Source organism: Cervus canadensis, chromosome 8 (assembly GCF_019320065.1).
Source record: "Cervus canadensis isolate Bull #8, Minnesota chromosome 8, ASM1932006v1, whole genome shotgun sequence".
NCBI lineage: Eukaryota > Metazoa > Chordata > Mammalia > Artiodactyla > Cervidae > Cervus > Cervus canadensis.
Genome location: NC_057393.1, coordinates 32,596,064 through 32,610,264, shown reverse-complemented (window position 1 = coordinate 32,610,264; position 14,201 = coordinate 32,596,064). Strand labels below are relative to the sequence as shown.

Below are 14,201 nucleotides of genomic sequence, written 5' to 3'. Positions count from 1 at the left end.
GGAAGAGGGGAGGGGAAGGAAAGGAGGGGAAGAGGGGAGGGGAAGGAGAGGAGGGGAGGGGAAGGAGGGTGGGGACCCTGCCCAATTCAGCACCGAAGCTCGGCAGAACCATGCGTGGCAATCACTGACAGAAGGTTGGCTAGGGGAATGCTGGAAAGGGCAGAGAAGTGCTTTTGCATCAGGTGACAGAAAGAATGTGCCATTAGGGAAAGGTTGGTAGCTCAGACTGTAAAGAATTCATCTGCTGTGCAGCAGACTGGGGTTCAATCCCTGGGTCAGGAAGGTGCCCTGGAGAAGGGAATGGCCACCCACTCCAGTATTCTTGCCTGGAGAATTTAATGGACAGAGGAGCCTGACGGGCTATAGTCCATAGGGTTGCAAGGAGTTAGACACGACTGAGAGACTAACATGTTCGTGGGTGCCCCAGCTCTGCCACTCGCCAACTGTGGAACTTGAGTTAGTCAACCAAGCCTTCTGATTTCTTCCTTTTCTAAGGAGCGGTTACGAATGCCATTGATTATAATACTAGGTTATCCTGCATGTCATGCATAGTTCCAAGAGCCTCCATACTCTTAGGTTCTTCAGTCCTCCAACACCCATGAAATAAATACTATTGTCAGCATGCGCAATAGAAACTAAGGTATAGAGACGTGAAGTAGCATGTCCCAAGTCCCTGTCAAGCAGCCGGTAAGTGAGATAGCTGGAATGCGAACGCAGGCTCCAGAGTCCAGGCCCTTAAGCACTCAGACTGCCTCCCATACGGAGGGTGGGTGGTCCACAATGACAGTAATGATCCAGAGAATTTATGGCAAGAGGTCCATAAGGTCCAAAAAGATTTTGTGACTTGCAAGGCTGATCAGTGGTTTGAGACCGCACAGATTCAGCAAGATAATTCCTTTGTCCTGCAAAGCATTAACCTGGCCTCTTCACTGGCTTAGCCCGGCCAGTGACTGGTCTTTCTTCCCCGTCCCCCGCCGCCCCCCACCCTGGGGATTTCCACCCCTGGTTGCTATGAGCAGAGAACAACTCCAGCTGACAAGTAGAACAAAGTATCTGTGGGTGCCCAACGCAGCTTCCTCCCCAGGGAAGTGTGAAAGCCAGCTGAGCTCCTGTCACAGCGCTCCCCATGAGGCCCCAGACCTTCCCAAGTCTCAGGGCAGAGACTCTAGGAAGAGGTGTAAGCGTGGGTGCGCTTTTGGGTATGTGTGCCCTTCATCTCAAGGAACTACTTCTTCCTCTGCCTTCCCTCTGCTAGGGAGCAGGTGTGGCAGGAAGGGAGTGTGGCACCTGCCAAAGCCAGAGGTCTGCCAAGAAAGGTGAACGTGTAAACTAGCACAGCAGGGAAGAGCGGGGGTGAGGATGGGGTGGATGGAGCGTGTGCTCAACATTCTGCATGGAGAGTATTAAAACAGCGGATTGCTGGCTTGCATGGGCTCGAACTTGCCTCATTCTAGAGACCCTGATCCCAAGGGTAGTGTATGGTCCTAGCTTTCCAGACCTCTGTGTAACACAGATCTTTTTCACATCCTTAGCCTCTTTTGGTTATAACTGAGCAGTGGGAGCACCCATCCACTTGTGTGCCCAAGCTTGGAAATGTGTGGGCAGAGACTAGTCAGTGAACCCACACATGGGTGTGAACCCACAGTGTCTCAGAGCCCAAACAAGTAACACATTTCTCCCCCTCAGCTTTGACTGAGGTTTTTAATGACAATCTTCTCAAGGTAAATTCGTGACTGCTTAATTCACTTCAATGAATCAGTTTTCAGCTCACAACCAGTTCAAGGAAAGGTAAGTAAAATACAGAGGAAAGAAGTTGGGAGTCAAAGTTCAAAAAAATCAAGAAGGACCAGGCTAAATGTCCACAAAATCCTGATATTCTTTGAACAGAGGAACAGTGTCAGGAAAAATAATTATCATCACTATACTGGGAAGCACTTTTCCCAAAGTGCATTCACATGTGCTAATATTCCTCCTCCAAACTTTGCTACTCTGGTAAGTGGGCTTTTCTGATGTTTCAGTAGTAAAGAACTCTCCGGCCAATGCAGGAGATGCGGGTATGATGCCTGGGTCAGGAAGATCCCCTGGAGAAGGAAACAGCAAACCCACTCCAATATTCTTGCCTGGGAAACCCCACGGACAGAGGAGCCTGGCAAGCTACAGTCCATGGGGCCACAAAGAGTTGGACACAATTTAGTGACTAAACAACAACAACTCTGTTAAGCAGATAAACCAGGTGTGACCACAGATGGGGAAACTGAGGCATGAAGTGGTTAATGGAAAAGTCTTGGATCATGAAATGATTTGGAGACAAAGCTGGGATCAGAACCCAGGCTTCCTGGGACCCAGCCTGCTCCTCCAGGTCCCGCCCTGCACTGACCACAGACACACCCAGAACACAAATATTGGTATTCTTCTCTGTGGGGCCAGGGCATTCAGTAAGTCCTGAGCCAGCCAGCCCTCTTCTGACTTCCTACACTATCAGTGCTCTGCACTGTCTCAGTGAGAGCAAACCAACTTCCAGGGCTGAGAACAGACCGGCAAGTTATGAACAGACTGTTGCTTCTTAATCGTCCTTGGTCTTTTAACCCAAATTAAAGAAGAATCATCATTGTTTTTCTTTTCTAAGGCAAATGAAGTTTCCAAATGAATAGAGTCAGTCCTTGAGTGGGGTGGCCTCCATTCCTGGAAAAGATTGTTCAAGCAGAAATGCCATTCATCAGCCCTAATTCTCCTATAGGTCAATGTTATCCTGTGTGGACAATTTTCAAATGTTTTTTTTGTTTTTTGTAAAGCAGAATTCTTTCCTCTAAAGAAAACAGAAGCTCAAAATGGAAACAGATTTTTTTGTAAAGGAGTTGCAATGGTTGAAGGGTAAGGGGCCCCAAGTCCGGTCGCATTCTTAATCTACCCTCTACCCCATCCCTAACTGCCACCCTGTTCCTACCTGCTACCCTACAAGCATGGAGGCACCAGCCACAAATGACGCCTTTGCTTCGGCAGATGCTCTGATGCCCAGGGGCCTCGCCAGGTAGCACAGGGTCCAAGCTTCCACCTGCATGAGCTTTCTCTGGGAGCCAGATTCCAAACCCCCATCTCCCAGCAGGCCTCACCCAAAGACACAGGAGCTGGTGCCTAAATGCCCCATGGGAAAGATAACCATTCCAGAGTGTTCTCCGTGGACAACTAGCATCTGTGCGAAGATGAAGCTGCAGTCTCCATGGTGCTAACTGCAGGCTGCTGGCCACCTTTTCTTCCTCTCTCACTTCCCCACCCCCTACCGTGCTCCCCAGGATCACCTCCCAAATCAGCTGTGGGTGTGTGTGCTTAGTCGCTCAGTTGTGTCCAACTCTTTGCAACCCCACGGACTGTGGCCCAACAGGCTCCTTGGGGATTCTCCAGGCAAGAATACTGGAGTGGGTTGCCATGCCCTCCTCCAGGGGATCTTCCCAATGGAGGGATAGAATCCAGGTCTCCCACATTGCAGGTGGATTCTTTACCGAATGAGCCACCAAGGAAGCCCCCACATGCGCTGCCAAATCACAGCTTTTTTGACACTACATATATTTAAAAGCTTGAAATGTTTCATTCAGTCAAGTCTTCTTCTTCTTTTTTTTTTTTTTCAGCCATGTTGTGCAGATTGTGGGATCTTAGTCCCCTGACCAGGGCTCAAACCCATGACTTTCTACAGTGGAAGCATGGAGTCCTAACCACTGGACCACCAGGGATGTCCCATGGTTCATGTGCTCTAGTTTTAAAAAGCACCTCCGCCCTCTACCACCAGGTACCCTGCCGTCTGACCCTAGGATGAATACAGCTCTTGAACTAGATTTTCTTCCTCCTCTCCTTTGTCCTCTTCCCAACCAGAAGGCAGACAAGTATGAGTGTGGCTAGTGGCAGCACACATTTAAAACCTCGTCACCCAAGCAGGAGTCTGAGGATGACCCCTCTGACCTTCTGCCCACTCCTTGCCCAGGGATGGTGCTGCCACATGGGTAGCACCTGGAGAAGGGAGGGTCAAGGGGAGCAGAGGGTTCTCAGTGCACACAACTGGAATCCATGGCCCTGCTATTGGACCTCCACTACACGTGGCAGGAGCTCTGCTGCTCCTGAGATCCGGGCTTCCAAAGCAGCATGTGGTGTGGACACTGATGACACAGTAGACCTGCTTGAACCAGAAACTGACGCTACATGAATGGGACTTTCTCCTTTCTCTGCTCAGAGAAACATGTCTTCCCAAATGCCAAGGGGAGAGTCAGGTGCCTGGGAGAAAGCATTATCGTCCTCTTTCATGGGAGGAGGGAATCATACAGAGTTCAAGCCTTCCTTTCTTTCATTTGCTGACGTGCCTTATGTGCCAGCCAGGTACTAGATTTACAGAATTAACAAGACAAAGTTGTTCCAAAAGACCTTACAGCCTACTGGGGGACCCAGATCTATAAAGAGGGTGACAGGTGCTGGGCAAGTGGTCTGCCCATTCAGGCCCCAGCAGAAAAGAGAGTCAAGGAAAACAGACCATAGCAAAGTCCCCCAGCGTGCAGCAGCCCCAGGAAGCCACATACCTGTCTGCTTTCCTGATTTTTGCTTCTCTCTCTGTCTTCGGGTGATGCTATCTCTTAGTCGTTTAAGATTTTCCTGGAAAAATTTAGTTTGTTTTTAAAAATATACACCAGAATTATACCCTCTAGGCATTAGAGATTCTTTCTGATTTTATGACATTTGCAAGATATATCACATTGCAATAACATTTCCAACATGCAAATGAGGCTGAGTGCATTTGTAATCAGCTCCCAGAGAAATTCAAGTCCTCTTAGAAGCTATGCCTGAAGAGAAGACATCTTGTCCACAACAAAGGGTCTCCCCTCCTCTCTGGTTCCCAGTTCCTTCCCAGTCTCATAACCCACCCCCACCTTGTATGCCCCTTAGACAGGCCAATCTCCTACCTGCTTACAAGCTCTCCACCCTCATTCCCACCTCTGAGACCGTGTTCTCGCACATTCCCCTGACCTTGAGGGACACTGATTCTAAGACTCTGTTCCAAGTCTGGATCAAGGCCCACCTTCTAAACCACCTCCCCCGACACCAGACTGTCCCAGTCTTTAGTGATACCCATGCCCTGTGGCACTGGGTTATGATGCCTTGCTGTGTGTATGTGTGTGTGTGTGTGTGTGTAGTCTCTTCAGAGGCACTGTGAGCTCTTAAAGGGCAAGAGACCAGCTCTTGCACCTTCCTGTAATCCTGCTGTTTAGGCTATCACAGTCATTCAATAAATGTTAAACAGACATGTGAGGAGGAATATTTGTTATAATTTTAGTTCATAAACAACAATCACCTTGAAATTAAGTGTCTGAGCGTACTAGGGAAATGCCCCAGGGACTAACACTCAGACCATCTGGCTGGAGCAGAACGTTCCTGTGAGGTAGCCACAGAGGCAGAACAGAAAGACTGGTTGGGTTGTGACTGCAGCTGAGAGACTGAGCTTGGTCCAGGAAGCAGCAGGGAGACACTGGAAGTTGGGGGCTGGCCATAGCTTTAAGGTCGGGCAGAGAGGAGGGGGAAGGCATTGGAGGCAAGGAGACCCACCTGAAGACGATGTGATAGGGCAGACGGAGGTGATACAGGTCAGCATGAGGATGTGGCAGAGGGAGCGCAAAGACAGGAGCAGAGGCAAGAGGGAGAACGCACAGAGCAAGACCAAGCAAGACACACAGCTGGCTGGATGTGGGGGAGTGTGGGAAAGAGCCCAGGAGAGTCTGAAGTCTGGACATCAGCCTCTGGAAGGTAACAATAGGCGAACAGACACAGGGAGTCAGGACAGGGAAGAGGCCTCAAGGAACTGTGTGTTGTTGGATGTGCTGCAGGTCTAGGATACCTCGGGGGACACGCCCAGTTGGTGGCTGAAAAGATGTTACCAGAGACACAGATGCAAGAGTCACCTGAAGAGAGAAGGAGCTGAAGGGAAAGTGCCTGCTCACGCGAGGGGAGGTGCGGGAGAGAGACAGAGGAAGATGGGGCACAATGGGGCGGCCCCTGGTATGGTCTTCCCACTGTCCAGTCCTTGGACTCCTTGGCTCTGTAAGTGCCAGGAGGCAATCAGAGCATGGAGGACTCTCAGCATTTACTATGTGCCAGGCACGCCAAGGGCTTCACAAGGTTTAGCCCTCTCCCTTCACACTTCAGAGATGGGAAAGCAGAGGTACAGAGAGGCTGTGGTTGTCCAGTCCAAAGAGGCAGAGTAAGGCTGAACTCAGGCTGCCTGGCTCTGGAGCCCTGGCTACTCCTGACGACCATGCTGCATGGCACCGACTTGGCAAGGACTCAGAAGATCAGTGTTTGGCCAAGACCAGCCTGTTCCCAGCAGTACTGCAGCCTCCCTGGGTCTCCTGGGTGAGGAGGGCCCTGGGTTTCTGCATCCAGACCACCAGAGGGAGGGAGATAGGCTGGGAGAGAGGGTGACCCTGCTTTAGGAGCACTCAGAGGGCAGACACAGCATTGAGAAGGGAGCACAGGCTCTGAAATGAGAAAGGTTTCCTTTGAAGCCTGACTCTGCCTCCCCACCCCTCTGAGCCTCAGTTTTCTGTAAAGTGAAGTGAAAGTGTTACTAGCTCAGCTGCGTCTGACTCTTTGCGACCCTACGGACAGTAGCCGACCAGGCTCCTGGGTCCACGGAATTCTCCAGGCAAGAATGGGTAGCCATTCTCTTCTCCAGGGGATCTTCCCTATCCAGGAAGTGAACCCAGGTCTCCTCCATTGCAGGCAGATTCTTTATCGTCTGAGCCACCAGGGAAGCCCAATGACATTTATGTCCATGCCTGCTGTGAGGGGTGGAAGAGATTGGGTCCACTTAGCACCGAGCACAGTGCCACAGACTGTTGTCAGAGCTGGACAAATGCAGCTTTAGGACTCACATTCCCGTGTGTCACTGTGTGGAGTTACATGTCCTCATGTAACAGCAGGAGTCTCCCTCTGATCCCAGTTTCCTCTTGAGTGGTAACCACTGGGGTGGGTGTGGGGTCATCCTTTCCAGACCTTTGCATTGTGTGCATGTGTGCATGTTTGCACACAAACATGCCTACAGTTTGTGTGTGTGCATCTGTGTGTGTGGGGGCAGGGGGCGGGAGGTGGGTGTGTATATATGAGAGTGTGTTTTAACTTGAGTGGTTTTATGTCAGTGACTTGCTTTGTTCACTTAAGCATAATTCTTGGGAGCTATCCAAGTTCTCTGAGTTCTAAAGTGTGATAGTTCTGTGGGAGTGTCGGCACTAGGAGTAGAGAGAATGCCTCTGAAAAGCAAAAAGCTAGAAAGCAAAAGTATAGGGCCACATGCAGAGGGAAGTGGCAGGTATAGAACTGGGGGTTATAATTGAGTCTCGGTTCCTGATCTGGAGCCTCATGACACCAAGAAAGGCCAACCAGCTCTCGGCCAGGGAGCCATATGGTTACAGACAACAGGTGACAAATCCAAGTATGCACTGACTTATCATGAATCTCAAACAAACGTTCTCAGACCCAGCCCCGGGTGTGCCGTTACAGCAGTATACAGGACAGCCAGGGACTCAGCCCTTCTGTACTGTCCAGCGGAGAGACAGACGTGAAACAAAGTCCATCCAGAGCCAGTTACCTGCTGGAAGCGGAAGGACTCTGACCGCCTCTTCTGGTTGAGCTGCCACTCTTTGAAGTGTAGCACGGCCTCATCCACATTGACGATGCCCAGCTTTACCTGCTCCTGGAGGGTAATGAGTTGCCGCTGGCCTGGTGTTTTCATCCCAGCAAAGGGATCATATATGCTCGACTGAGGCCTGTCCCTCCACGGTCTGACAGGTGGCTCTGGAAAGGAAAGAGAAACTCAGTTTCCAGGCTCCTCCACTGCAAAGAGCTGACCGGGTGAGTGGGGTTCATGATGCCGGCCGTGGGTTCAAGAGGACATGTCTCAGAAGAACAATTACATGCGGAATCAAGACAAGGGAGATGCTACATGGAATCAGAGAGAGGGAAGCAGCTAATAATTTCAAAGCCTATGACACTAAAGTAGACAAGGTCACAGCATTTTAGAAAGGTATAGCAACCAGGGGGCCTTCCCAGGTCAGGCTGGTGGTAAAGAACCCGCCTGCCAATACAGAGACATAAGAGATGTGGGTCCAGTCGCTGGGTGGGGAAGATTCTCTGGAGAAGGGCATGGCAACCCACTCCAGTGTTCTTGCCTGGAGAACCCCATGGACAGAGGAGCCTGGTGGGCTACAGTCCATGGGGTCATAAAAAGCTGGACACAACTGAATGAGTTAGCACACATGTAGGCATGCAGCATCCAGTAGATAAGTCAACATGAATTACTGAGAAGTCTTTAGACCAGCGTTTCTCAACCTTGGCACTATTGACATTTCAGGCTAGGTAATTCTTGGTTGGGGTCGGCTGGCTGTCTTGTACACTGTAGGATGTTTAACCTCATACCTGGCCTCTACCCACTTGATGATAATAGCATCTCCTTCCTCAGTTGCCACAACAAAAAAAATGTCCCAGGGCTTCCCTGGTGGTCCAGTGGTTAAGAATCTTCCTGCCAATGCAGGGGACACAGGTTCTGTCCCTGCTCTGGGAAGATTCCACATGCCATGTGACAACTAAGTCTATGCATCACAGCTACTGGGCCTGTGCTCTAGAGCCCAAGAGACACAGCTACTGAGCCTGCATGCACAAGAGTCCATGATTTGCAACAAGAGGAACCACCGCCAACGAGAAGCCCACACACAAGTAGAGAGTGAGCCCCTGCTCACCACAACTGAAGAGAGCCTGGCTGCAGCAAGAAGACCCAGTGCAGCCCAAATAAACAAATAATCTTTTAAAAAAACGTCCCAGATGTTGCCAAATGGCAGGGTGGGGCGGTGCTAGCGAGTGGAGGAGAAATCACCCCGAGTTGAGAACCACTGATTTAGACTAAAATCCTCCCAGAAGAGACTATACAGGAAAGGCTAACCAGGATGCTTCTCCCAGCACTTCTAGCCCTCCCCCATCCTGCCTTCCTCAAAGCAGCATAGGGCACAGTGATTGTGAACCAATAGGTGTGAAATGCCTGAGGAGACTGGAAGGCTAATGGGATCATGACCCAGGTCCAAAGTCACCAGGTAAAAATTAGGTGCTGGGTCCCAAGTGAGTCTCCTTGGGTTGTTCATGTGCCAACCTCCCTCCCACCTTAAAAATATATAATTCTCTGCTTTAGATGTTCTAGGGAAGTATGACGCCAACTCCTCTCTCTCCAGGCTGTGTGGCTCCTCTAGGTTCTGTGGGGAGTGAGCTAGATTTGCGGAAGTGATGGAGCCATTAAAGCACATGAAAACAACGTGACATTTCACTGCTCATTTCCTGTGGGGCTATCTTTGATTCTAAACGTCTCCAGGAGGACCCCATTTGGACATTGTGATTCAAGGAGGTGGCATGAAGGAAAAAGAGAGATGACTTCACCCAGTGGGTACTGAAAAAGCTTCAAAGAAACATATACATCATCCTTACCCACCATTCTCTTTGTCCACACACACTCACATACCTTTCTCCCAGGTTTTCCCTATAATCTTTAATTACATTGGGAGATGGAGTGTGGGGACAAAATAAAACTGCACAAGTCAGTCAGTTCCAGCCTCCTACGACCAAAGTCTTTAGGGATGCTTTCCATGTTTAGATGGTGTCATGGCTCCTTTTCAAAAGAATTATCAATGGGATACTACTCAATACCTCTGTTTAGCACAAGGAAATGCATCAAGAACAAAAGAGCACTTATCTCTTCAAACTTCCTTTAAAAAGCTTTCAAAAAAATGTCACCCAGTGGCAAACAAAATGTCTCAAATAAAAGTTGAATTAAAGTATACTTTAGCTAATACAGATAGCCTAGGTAAATAGCACGGTAGGGCTGGATCACTAAGGAAAGACTGGGTGCTGGGCTGCCCACTTTCATCTTGTTGGTATCAGTTTCAATGTCTAAATAGTATTTTAGTGTGCTGTTACAGACACTTTGTCGGGTACTAAAGTCATTGGTATGATCAATTTGTACAGTGTTCTAAGTCACCTCAATCTCTTCTCCTCTCCCTTCACCTTCAGTTCAGTTCCCCTTCAGGTATTTCTTGAACCTCTGTTTTTCAAGGATAAGGAGTGATTACACCTGGAAATCTCTGAAACATGAACACTGCCACCACCAAGAAGTTCAGGTCCTAAGAAAGAAAGCTGAGGACATCTGCTTACCTTTCTTGATGCTCTCTGAGGTAACATAGAAATTCCCAGGCCTCTCTTGACTTTTTTCTGCAAAAACTATGAGATAAAGAGTATTCTAAGTAAAGCCAAATAGTACCTCTTTCTAAGAAGCTTTATAATATTTTATACATTTAGCAGAAAAATTACCAAAATCTTGTCCAAAATCAATAGTAATGGATCACAACTTGGACCACTGTACGCAGTTCTAAAAATCAAAATTCTAGAAAGTGAAGTGTTAGTTGCTCAGTTGGGTCTGACTCTTTGTGACCCTGTGGACTGTAGCCCTCCAGGCTCCTCAAATACTGGAATGAGTTGCTATTCCCTTCTCCAGGAGATCTTCCCGACCCAGGGATTGAACCTGAGTCTCCTGCATTGCAGGCAGATTCTTTACCACTGAGCCACCAGACAAGCCCCTTTAAAGGAGGCAACCAAAGAATGGAAGTTCTAGGGATTACAACATGAAGACAGATCAAACAGACAAGGTCTCAAACCAGAAAGACAAAGCCAGCCAGAGGACACCATCGGCATTTATGAGATCATTAAAGAAAAGGATAAAGTGAACAAGGATGTGTGTTGGATCCTTGAATATTTGAAGCAAGCTATGGAACACCCCAAAGTTTGAGAATAAAAGGAAGTGCCACTTAACATGTCAACAAGTGCCATAGGACAGAACTCAGAGCAGTGGGACATGTAAAATGTGTGCAAGGCTCCAAAGTGACTTAGATGATGTCACTCATGCACGAGGAATCCATAAAGGCTAGTAGGGAACACTAGGAAGTGACAGATGTTCACTCAGTGGTAGGATTAACAAGGGATTAAGGCTCCTTGGGCTCTGCACATGACTCCCTGCATTTAAAGCCTGGGTCTACCATTTATGAGCCACATGATCTAAGGCAAGAGGCATGAACTCTTCTTGTCTCAGTTTTCTGATCTGTAGAATGAAGATGATATTGAACCCTTGGCTATGGGTTGTTGTGGGGATTATATGAGTTAATATATGGAAAGTGCTTAGAACAGTGCCTGGCATGTGTAAGCACTTCATGTTAGCTTTTATTATCATTGCAAGCATGCTCAGTCACATCAGTCATGTCTGACTCTTTGCAGCCTCATGGACTGTAGCCCACCAGGCTCCTCTGGAATTCTCTAGGCAAGAATACTGGAGTGGGTTGGCATTTCCTTCTCCAGGAAATCTTTCCAACCCAGGGATCAAGCCTGCGTCTCCTGTGTCTCCTGCATTGCAGGCAGATTCTTTACCCTCTGAGCTACCTGGGAAGCCCTTTATTATCATTATTCATATCTAAACCTTGAGATTGATGCCAATAGGACAGAAATCCCAATAAGAGATAGGATGTCTGTATAATGCTTTATTTGAAAAGACCCTAATGCTGGGAAAGATTGAGTGCAGGAAGAGAAGGGATCTCAACAGAGGATGAGATGGTTGGAAGGCATCACCGACTCAATGGACGGGTTTGGGTAGACTACAGCAGTTGGTGATGGATAGGGAGGCCTGGTGTGCTGCGGTTCATGGAGTTGCAAAGAGTTGGACACGACTGAGCAACTAAACTGAACTCCCATGGATTATCTCATCTGACCTTCATAATAAGGTTCTGACAGAGTATATTACTAGGCATAAATTTATACATATATTATTATGATATGTACTTCATAGGTGAGGAAACTAAAACTAAAGAGGGCGAAATGATTTACCCAATGTCTCATTTTGTAGAATTGAAAAATGCAAGGAGCTGAGACTTGAACCCAGAGGTTCTGGCCTCCTAACCATTGCCCTTTTGTCATCTCCTGCCTCTCTCCTTTCCTTTGCTCTCCACAATGTCCTAGCAAGTCCTCCAGGGCTCTTTAGGAATTGCCTGTGCCCCTTCTAACTGAACTCCCACAATGAGCCGGACCATCATGGCAAACCATGAGGACTGAGGGCACTAGACAACACGGAAACATCCTTCCACTGCATTCCTACCCAGCTTCGGATTGCTGGATTTAACAAACCAAAATAAAGACTGAAAAAAAGAGTGCCGCTTTTCTGGAATTCATACTTAATGAGGGATGGCTGTATTTTATTTGACAACCACAGCCCTCTAGTTGAGGGCTATCTTCCCAGTTTATAATCTTTTGCCATGCCTTCCACAACCTGTTATACTATTAAACGTGAAATGGAGGTCAAGTGCACAGATCTGGCAATTCTTATACTCTTAGAGTACTTGTAATCATATTAATAAAATCAAGTTCTGAAAGATAGTGAAACTTACAATGCTATGAGCATCTAATGTCCCACAGGTCATTGTGAAGAACTCAAAACTCAATTATCATCCTTTTATCAATGTAGATAGGTAGGTAGATAGCCTAGCATTGTGATTGAAAACCAAAGTTGTAGAGAGAGACTCCTTGAATTCAAATCCTAGCTCTGCTACATGGTTATCAAACAACCTCTGTAAGCCTCCATTTTTCTCATCTGTAAAATGGAAATGATAATGGCCTGTACCTAATAGATTATTATGACATATTCCAAATAAAGCACTCAGTAGATTTCAATAAATGTTAAATATTGAAAATTAATAATAATAATAATAATAGTTTCAGGAGATAACAATTACCAGTGATCTTGCTATTTGGAGTTGAGAGACATCTTATTTATCTCTATCTTCCCATTATGCGCCAATTCCTGCAGGAAGGCCAGAACTGAATCTGACCACTGCCCCTAGTCTAGCTCCAGAATCTGCCCCAAACTCTGACCCTGTCTCCGGGGACTGGTTGGAGACCATTCAGGAGGGAATACTCTCTGAGCAATAATTCAGGAGGTAGAGGATCCAGGGAATTCCTGCTGAGAGGCCCTGAAGACCCCACAGGGCATCATTCCCTGCCACACTTGCCTTTAGAAATGTATGATTCATTGTCAGATAGCTGGTGAGTGGCAGATGCGCTGGCCTCTGGTCTGGGCACTGGGACAGGGGGCCTGTTGGTCAAGTCCACTGAAAAGGCCTCATCATCATCCACTGTGTGATATACATCTTCTTCCTGACCAAGATGGTCTTTCTCCAAACTGGACATTCCCATGCTGTTGCCTAGAAACAGAGAGAAAGGTGACTAAAACAATTGTCAAACCCTGGGATGCCCAACTTCTGCAACCAGCTGCCCTGGATCCCAGCCCTGCCCATCAGTAAGCTGATAGCCTCTGCATTAGGTAGGGCCTGGCAGCCAACCAGGCCAGGGACCAGCCCCACCTACCAGCACCTCCACAGTCGTTGGCCCTGCCACAGCAGAAAGGCCCATGTAGCCCAAGTAGAAGGCACAACTAGAGTATATAGCTCTGGTGACCAGAAGGGTGTATGCTACTGGGCCCCATAGATATCTGCTATATAAGGCCACTTCTCTCAGATTGGGAAACATTTCCAAGCTACCAAACACAAAAATTAAAAGAGAGAATTATTCAAAATGAGGGGCAGGTAAATAATGCCAAACAAAGGAACAAGAAAACCCCCAGAAGAAGATTAGAAAAAGTAGATTTTAAAACAAAGACTGTAACAATAGACTAAGACAGACAGTATATAATGATAAAGAGAACAATCCAATAAGACAATATAACAACTAAAAGTATATATGCATCTAACATAGGAGCACTAAATACATACAGAAAATATTACCAGCATATGGAAAAACTGACAGTAATACAATAATATAGTACAATAATAGGAGGCTTTAACATATCACTTACATCAACAGATACATCATCTAGTCAAAAATTCAGTAAGGAAACACTGGCTGTAAATGACATATTAGACCAGATAGACTTAATAGATATATAAAGGTCCATATAGTTAAATCTATGGTTTTTCCAGCAGTCATGTATTGATGTGAGAGTTGGACTATAAAGAAAGCTGAGTGCCAAAGAAATGATGCTTTTGAACTGTGGTGTTGGAGAAGATTCTTGAGAGTCCCTTGGACTACAAGGAGATCAA

The 14,201-nt window shown here is 47.4% G+C and overlaps 1 protein-coding gene across 1 annotated transcript in view; it reads right to left on the bottom strand.

The window, feature by feature from the left end:
• Positions 1–14,201, bottom strand: part of PIK3AP1 (phosphoinositide-3-kinase adaptor protein 1) — a 113,737-nt gene that overhangs the window by 15,623 nt on the left and 83,913 nt on the right. Inside the window, exons 10-13 of the mRNA XM_043475853.1 lie at positions 13,116–13,307; positions 10,222–10,287; positions 7,619–7,824; positions 4,560–4,632 (exon numbers count right to left, since the gene is read on the bottom strand). Coding sequence (XP_043331788.1) covers positions 4,560–4,632; positions 7,619–7,824; positions 10,222–10,287; positions 13,116–13,307 — 537 coding nt within the window. The remainder of the gene's footprint in view (positions 1–4,559; positions 4,633–7,618; positions 7,825–10,221; positions 10,288–13,115; positions 13,308–14,201) is intronic.